This window comes from Belonocnema kinseyi, chromosome 3 (assembly GCF_010883055.1).
Source record: "Belonocnema kinseyi isolate 2016_QV_RU_SX_M_011 chromosome 3, B_treatae_v1, whole genome shotgun sequence".
Lineage (NCBI taxonomy): Eukaryota > Metazoa > Arthropoda > Insecta > Hymenoptera > Cynipidae > Belonocnema > Belonocnema kinseyi.
The window spans coordinates 67,434,297-67,443,283 of record NC_046659.1 but is presented as its reverse complement, the minus strand read 5'-3'; the positions used below and the strand labels follow the sequence as shown (position 1 = coordinate 67,443,283).

The following is an 8,987-nucleotide window of genomic DNA, read 5'->3' as shown; positions in this document are numbered from 1 at the left end:
GACATGAACTTATCAAGAAAAAGATAAGAGTAAAATTAACGCAATTGACATGAGATTCATGCGCATAATAAGCGGGAAAACCCTAATGGACAAAGTAAGTAAAGTAAGACCGCGGAAAGAATGGTTAGAATGTGTGAATGAGACCCTACTTAGAAGAGACATAAGAAGTCACAGAAACACGAGAGCCTGCATGAAAAAATGCATGGACATAAGAGAAGCTAGAGAAGTATGCCAGGACAGGAAAGTATGGCGGCAAATAGTTAATAAAAAGAGTGTCAGTAGAGTGAACGACGCCTGAAACAAAGACCTTGGCTATTAATGGACCCAAGTGGGGAACCTTACACAACGACTTCGTGAGGTTCTTCGCTTGGGGTGATTGCTAATGATCAGCAACCTGGGTCGGAGCAGTGTTGCGGAACGAACGTGTTATTTATTTAAATAGCACGAGAATTCTGGATCAATCTGAAAAATCTCTATCCCTTCCACACTCTACTCCTTTCCCCTGCCGAGTGAGTCACGCCTACCCCGAAAGGGAAATGGCTTAATGGTGTAATAATAATAATAATAATAATAATAATAATAATAATAATAATAATAATAATAATATATCCGATACGAATACTTGGCCAAGTAACATTAAACGAATTTCTGAAATTCACTAGTAAAATTTCAGAGAAGGTTTTCACTTTCTCAAGAGATTTTACATGATTTTAATGGTCTTTAAAGAATTTTATCAGATTTTAAGTGATTTTGAGATGTTAAAAGAGATACGGAAGGATTTTAATGGAATTTTGAGGTATTTGAGGGATTTAAAGGAATTAAGAAAGATTTCCTCGGATTACGAAAATTTTAAAGAAATTTCGGGATATTTCAAAAGAAGTATTAAAGGATTTTAAAAAGACTTAAGGAAATATTGAATTATTTTAACTTTCATTTTTAAGGATGTCAGAGAATTTTAATGAGATTTTGGGGATTTTAAGGATTTAACAAAATATGAAAAAATTGCAAAGGAATTTATGGGATTTTAACGGATTACAAGACATTTAAAGGCGTGTCGATGATTGTATAGAATGCCAGAGGATTTTAAGAGATTTTATAAGATTCAAAAATATCAAGAATTTTGGACGATTTCAAAAGATTCAGAAAGATTCCCACGCATTTTAAAGATTTCAATGAATTTCAAAGGGTTTGAAAACATCTCAAGGGATCTGGTATAATGTTGAAATATTTCATGGAATTTCAAAGATTTAAACCGATTTCTAGAGATTTCAAGGGATTGATCCACGGATTTCAAATGATTATTAGGGATTTTTATTGAATTTTGAAGATTTCAAGCGATTTGTAGGATTTCATAAGATTTCACGGAGTTTAAGCACGATTTCAAAATGTTAAAGGGATATACAAAGTTTTAAAAAGAATGAATGGGTTTTCAAATTATTGCAAGGATTATCAGGGATTCCACGAGATTTCATGAAATTTTTAAAGACTATTTAACTCCTCCAAGAATTTTATCATTTCCCAATTCTTAAAAACTGGTCATAAATAATTTGAAATTAATTTACCTATTGGAATTGGAATGTTCTTTCAAAATTTTCAATGTCACAGAACCTTCTAGGGAATTTTCGTAAGATTCTTAAGTTATTAATACTAATTCTCAAAGTTAGTTTTGAATATATTTTATTCCAAGCAAAGCAATATGCACTTTAAAAAAAATTTTTGAACCCAAAAACTGTGAATCACAATTTTTTGGTGATTTAACCAAATCGTTTTCCGAGTGCACAGTTAAATTCTACGTGTTTTTATGTTTCTCGCCACAAATTTGAAAGTATAATAACATATTCTTTGTAAAGACTAGTCTGTTGTTATAACAATAAGCTCTCTGGGGTTTTCCGTATAATTCTAAGTCAATTGTATGATTGACAGGCTAATTTAATTTTTGAATCTCATGGAAGCATAACTATGTATCTTAATAATTTTTTATTAACTTATTTAAGATTTATTCATGATTTCCTTTCTTTCCTCGATATTTATAAAAATCCAAGAATTGATGAGCCTCGACCGAGCTTGCGTGCCAATCCCATGAGATGCGAAGGTCACTATAAGCTATTCGTACAACATAAAAAGTAGCACAAAGAGGCATCGTCTAGAATTTTATATCGTTTTCCGTACTAGAAGAGGAGAGATATTCTTAGTTTCTCTATGCAGAGGGTGTAGAAGGTAATTGAACTTTCCAAAGTTAAATTTAAACCGATACATAAACAATTATCTTATTGTATACAAATTTAATTGAAAATAGACCAAATTTAGATTCTATATGATAAGATTATCAATCTAGAGTTTCATAAATTACTTTGATCATATAGTATCTATCTTATACTCAAAATTCATAAAATTAAAACTGTTTATATTGATAATAATAATCATCAATAATTGTTAAATCAGTGGTTTTAAATTGAAAGATTGGCGATCATTTAAGAAAAAAAGTTTACATTGAAGTAGAACATCATGGGATATCCTGTGACGGTGTTTTACTAGACAAATAAGAGGTCGAGAGGCATTAAACGAATTACGGATGATGGAATTTAAAAAGTGAGTGGGTAGATATCTACTGTAGAAGATTTATAGTCTGTTTCCGGAAGAAATGATATACAGTATGACTTAAAATTTTATTCACTGATAAACTTCAGTTCAATCTATTAGGGTTCTATAAATTTCTGACTAATCCGCAATAATATCATTAAAGTAAACTGGGGCTAAGCGGCACACATGTGGAGGAAAGCGGTGGCAACTTTATTGAAACGTGACACTAATCATTTCAGGTCTTGCAATTACAGTTTTACAAAAGTTAATTCCAAACCTTCATATTTTTAATCTAAAAGAAGCAAATAACGCCCCATTGTATGGTACTTTACCAGTTATAATTCCGAAAATTTGAATAACAATATCAATTTAAATAATAGAAATAAGTAAATAAAAGTACTAGAATTAAGTTGCTGGAGGTAGTTAAATTTGAGTAACTTTTTCTATCGGAAAATCAATTAACACTGACAGATTTTTCAATGTGAATTTTCACTAATCGACATAGAAAGTTTTAGTTGATTCTGAGATAATATATTCAGATTTTTACATTTATTTAATAGGAAAAGAAACTTTTTTTTCTTTTCTTTTCATTTGTTACGTATTTGTCTCTGATGAGCCGGAAAGGACGCAGTCTGGAAATCTAATTTTGAATTGTAAATGTTTGAATGCTCTAATTTTGTTGCATAAAATTATGTAGAAGAAAGTAGAGTTTATTTCTATCTTAAATAAGATACAAAAATTTTGGATTGGTTTTAAAAATAAACAGCTATTTTTTTCATTTTTGATCTCAAAAGAAAGAATGTACCATTTGCTTTGGCGATTTTAAACTCTTTTAATACCAATAAAGAAAAGATTTTATACAACAGTTTTGATCGATTTTTTCTACTCCTTTTTATTTGTCATAACAATTTTTGGAAGATGATGACGATTTATTTTCAAGAAATATGAGGATAAAAAGTAAAATATTGATTGTTTATAGACAAAAATAAAATTTAAGTGGGCTCAAAGTTCTTAAAAAAGGCCTAAGCTTTCTTTTTATTCCGAGCAAAATTTTAAAAAAATTAGTACATTTTAGTCAATTTTTCCTTGAGGTAAGTGCCGTGCCAAATTTATGTCTCTGAAAAAAAAGTTTTCTGATTTTGAGAATTAAAATGATATTTTCGCCATGTCTTATGAAAGAAAAAACATAGTTTTTATGAAAAAGTTTTAGAATAGCGGAAAATAATTATTTTAAGAATTGTTTTTGTAATTTAATTCTTCTTACTGTCACTTTTTACCAGTTTTTGGTAGAATCGTTCAATTTTAAAAAATAATGACTTTCGGGGAAAACATGCGCCACAATTCTGCTGTTTCCAATTTCGATAATAAGTAAACAATCGTCATACAAAGTAGACTTTTGTATGATACATGTTTTGCGAAATATTACTACTTTCATTGTATTTACCATTTTTATTTTAACATTTAAATGCAGAAAATACATACTATTTTCGTCGAGAAAAATTGACATTTGAGATTTTGAAGATTATTTACGATAACATGCACAAAACTCTCGTAACAAAAATTGTCGAAGGTGCATGCTGCAAGCGCGCCTTTCGCTTTCTAATAATATAAAAATATTATACAAAAGTATAGTATCACCGGAAAAAGAATGATGTAAACAATTATAAAATTGAAATGCAGCAAAAAGTAATAAAAAAGGATGAAATTAAAGTATACAATTATTCAGAGGAAGATATAAAGGGATATAAAATTATAAAGATGTTGTAAAGAAAATTAGAATAAGATAAAGTAGGATATAAATCTACTTATGATGAAATTGAATAATTATGTATTACAAAATTTGTTTAACTTTCCATCTTTTAATTTCATAAAGGATCATTTCAGCAAATCGGTCCACTTGTATTCAGAAAACTCTGACTATTTTTAATATCATGACTATTATAATATTTAAGATGAACAACAAATAAAAAAATTACCAAAACGGAAAGAATAGCATTCCTATTTTTAAATATTTTATGGAGAAAATTAAGTTATTTTGTCCGAAATGTTATGCGATCCTTAGGCTATAAAGATGAAGTTTTAATGCTTTAAAATAATTTATTGCAGGTTTCAGCTTTCTGTCGAAAATGTAGGTGTCAGATTTTGACTTGACATTTTTGAACTTCCGGTCACGTGCCGTTTACAATTCGTGATTAATGAACGTTTCGTGAATCACATCTTTCTCGAAATAGGAAAAAAAATTCAATTCTGAAAAGTAGAGCATGTGTAGATAAATGTGTAGAAAACCCATTATGTGTTCATTTACATTCTAAAAAGTCAGAAAAGTCGTTTTCCCAGAATAGTAATAAATTACTGGAATAGAACAGTCATAGTAACTTTATTTGAGAGATATTGCAAAAGTGAAAACTATACCCAATGAACATAAAAAATTAATTTTTCTTACTTATTTTGCAAACAAAGGTTTTCTATTTATTTAAAGCTGCAACTGATTTAAATATTGTTACTAACACAATTCAGGGGAAGATATCTTTTTACTTATTTCTATTTAATATTGTTTTTGTCTAAATCTGCACTGGTGTAGGCGTGCAAGAGACCATCATGGTCATGTCGATAAATTTTCTTGAAGGTTGAAAATACTAAAGAAAAGCTTATAAAATGCAGATCACTCATATTTCTCTTTTATATTTCTAGATAGGAGATAATTATGTAAGCTGCCGAGTGCCGATGGACCAAGCTGGAGAAAAAAATCCTGAAAAACACTCCTGGTTGAGTTGTTTGAAAATTCGGGCTGGATCGAGGATAGAGTTGAAGAGATGAAAGATCGAGGCTGAAAGAACAAATTTCAACTCGAGTAGTCGAGTTTAGAAAAGTAGAAATACAGAATTAAAATCTGGGAGAAATGGCGTTCGTTGCCAAAATATCTGCTGTAGTGGCAACAACCCTGATATTCGTGACAATAACAGTTGCTGCTTTAGAGGGTTCCAATGTCTGTACGAAACAGCTAGAGTAAGTCTCTATAGATTTTTTCTTATATATTTGGGTATTATATACTAATTAAGTTCAATCCTTTAATTTATTTATAGGTATTATGTCACAGTTACGGTAACTGAACAGAAACCTTACATGGAACGGGAACACACTTGGTGCTTGAGTTTTCCACCGAGGTGTTCCAAATATAAAGTAATTTACAAGACTGTATATAAAACTCAGGTGGGTTGCAAAATTTAGGTATTGTTTATCCAGTAAAAGTCAGAACTTTTTTTGGTATAATAATTGTATTAAAACTTGTTGTTATTTTAAAGACGTTAACAAAACACAAACCAGTTGATGAATGTTGTAAGGGTTACACCTTGACAACAGACGGAGAACGTTGCATTCCTGTATGTTCAGAAGATTGTCGTCATGGTCGTTGTACAGCTCCGGACGTATGTACTTGTGAATCAGGATACGGTGGTCCACATTGCGACCTCAGTAAGTTAATACTTAAATTTTATTAAATAATTCAAACCCGTTTAATAATTCTGCAATCAGGCTATAATTAGCTGACCCTAAGAAAAATGATTAATTCCCAGAAATTACGAATACATCTAGTAACTTCTGAATCACTCTTATGCTGATTCACTTTTATCAAACTTTAATGTCCAGTTCCTCATTTTAAAAATAAACTAAAAGAATCCTTTGAAGAATTAGGGTGGGAATTGTTTGAGCGATCCCCTCAGACTGTAATGATATAGATGACGATGAATTGATGAATATGATTATAGAAGTACTTTAGGAAGTCTATACTTACGAAATTGTTTATCTTAATTGAAATGACCATTCGCCAAATGTGAGAAAAAGAAAAAGAAGTTTTATGTATTCTTAAAGCTCGATTGTTTCTTTTATCAAATGCTTTATAGTGTTTAATGATAATACTTTAGGAAATCCATTTTTATAACATTTATAATTTTTTTAGAATGTCCTTTCGGAAAATGGGGCAAGGACTGTCAAAGTAGTTGTATGTGTCAAAATGATGCTAGTTGTGATCCTTTCGATGGCAAATGTATTTGTACTAAAGGATGGAAGGGAGGGTTGTGTGATGAACCATGTTCTTCGGGTCGGTATGGACAGGATTGCGGAGAAGTTTGCAAATGTGAAAATGGGGGCAGCTGTCACCACATTTCTGGCGAATGTCACTGTGCTGCTGGATACACTGGAGCGCTGTAAGTTTCTTGTTTGTTAATTTAGTTCTAAAACGACCTATGAATCATTGTAGACATAGTCTAAAATTGAAGATGGTGTTTAGAAATCTCGAAATAGTTTCCTGTCTTCAAGTTCACTTTTTTAAGGCTAGCCTGACTCAGATTCTTTTGGTATTTTATTTTGCAAAAATACAAATTCGTTTTGGCCTCCCCCGGCTGATACACTGGGAATCCCATTTAAGTGCGGTTTCGGGCATGGTCCTAAATGTCATTAGTCGAGTGAATGATACAACTAATGCGGTAAGAGTGCAGCCCTCCCTGCTGTTTATCACGATTGACTGAACACATTCTTCCGCCGCGGCCCCACGGCTCTTTCATCGCGAAATCGCTGCGGCATCAATTTTGTATTGTCTATTTTACTTTTGGACAGAAACAAGGCTTTGCAAAAGATTTAAAATCATTTATTCAAAAATTAGGAAAAGCCATGAAAGTAAACAATTACCGAAAAAATATTAGATACTGCATTTCATCCCATAATGATGCAACCCAATTCTATCAATTTCTGCCCTGAAATTTTTAACCTGTTTTATTATATCCATTTTCGTTTTAATCCAATCTGCATCTATTTTACCTGCTTCTGTCATATTATTCCATCACTTGTTCTTCCCAGTGTATGGGATTATTGTTAAAAAGTGTGGGAAAGAATTCAAAAAGTAAGAAAGTTGAACCGTAATTGACAGAACAAATAGACAATCTTATTTACTTTAAACCATTTTTATTCTATCCATTTCTATCGTATTCTCTCTAACACTTATTTAATTCCACCCACTTGTATTAATTGATTTTTCAGAGTTATATCAATTTCTATCTGAATTTCTATCTTATGTCTCTGTGTATGAATTCTATCCATTTTTATTCTGGTCTTTTGTAACTTTCTCACATCTAAGTTTTAGTGGATACCTACTTTAGTGATTTCTTTATCTGTACAAATAAACCAATTTTATTTGATACAGAAAAATATGATTTTATAATATGGTATAAAGGCCATCAATCTTTTGGAAACGGAAGAAGATAGTCGATAAAGCAGGGTGGTAAATGATACAACTGTTAAGAAAAGTAGTAAAATTGCAATTGATGGAATTGGATAGAAGAGGATACAATGATTGGAAAAAGAAAAATAGGGTAAAGAGATACAATGGGATGGAAAGCTATAGAGAAGGATAGCATTCTCTGAATAAATTGGGTATGAGAAATTCTGTAAAACATAATAGAAAATAATATAAACATAATCAGATGACATAAAGAACGATTTAATTCTTTGGGAAGAGGAATAGTATGCATAATTGAAAAAAGGGACAGAAACAAGAATAGGACAAAAATAATATATAAAGATAAAATGCTTGCAAAGGAAAAATAGGTCAAAACTGACAAAACAGGATAAAATGGAAACAAATTTCGGAAAAGAAAATAGATCAGAATACTGTATAAATTAATGCAACAGAATGGAAACTGATGAAATTGTTGGATAGTTGAGTAGAGAAAACATATAAGAATAATGATTCGAGCCCTTCTGTTGAAGAGTACGACTCATATATTTGTATTCCTGTACAAATATTTACATTCTTCTCTATTTTTTACATCAGGGAGAAATCTGATATAAAGGTTTTTGTTTTTTTTTTATTATCCAGATGTACAAAGAAGTGTCCTAAAAATAAACATGGAGAAGAGTGCAAATCTGAGTGTCGCTGTCAAAACGGTGGAACATGTGATAACATAACCGGAAACTGTACATGTACTCCTGGCTGGATGGTAAGTTTTAAAATATAGTTAAATTATTAAGATACACTTAGCTCACTTTAAAGTCTTATTTGTTATGACATATTTTCATGTCCAGTTGCAAGCTTGTCCTGTGGATCGCGTGAACGTAATAATAATAATAATAATAATAATAATAATAATAATAATCAGTTGGTTAGAAACTCGGACTTCACCTCAGAGGTCCGGGGTTCGATCCCTGAGCCGGTACCTCTAGAAATTTTTCAATGTACCTTTACCGAGGAACCCACCTTAAGCTATAGGTCCCCCCATTGTGTACTTGACTGCAACCCATTCCGTCATTTTTTTTTATTATTATTGCACCATTAAGCCATTTCCCTTTCGGGGTAGGCGTGACTCACTCGGCAGGGGAAAGGAGTAGTGTGTGGATGGGATAGAGATTTTTCAGAT

At 31.2% G+C, this 8,987-nt stretch overlaps 1 protein-coding gene across 2 annotated transcripts in view; it reads left to right on the top strand.

Moving 5' to 3' along the window:
* Positions 1-8,987, top strand: part of LOC117168750 (protein draper) — a 71,948-nt gene that overhangs the window by 33,428 nt on the left and 29,533 nt on the right. For both annotated transcript variants that reach the window (XM_033354500.1, XM_033354499.1), the window contains exons 2-6: positions 5,272-5,586; positions 5,664-5,790; positions 5,883-6,051; positions 6,536-6,782; positions 8,450-8,570. In XM_033354500.1, the coding sequence (XP_033210391.1) occupies positions 5,480-5,586; positions 5,664-5,790; positions 5,883-6,051; positions 6,536-6,782; positions 8,450-8,570 (771 nt within the window). In that variant the 5' untranslated portion in view covers positions 5,272-5,479. The remainder of the gene's footprint in view (positions 1-5,271; positions 5,587-5,663; positions 5,791-5,882; positions 6,052-6,535; positions 6,783-8,449; positions 8,571-8,987) is intronic.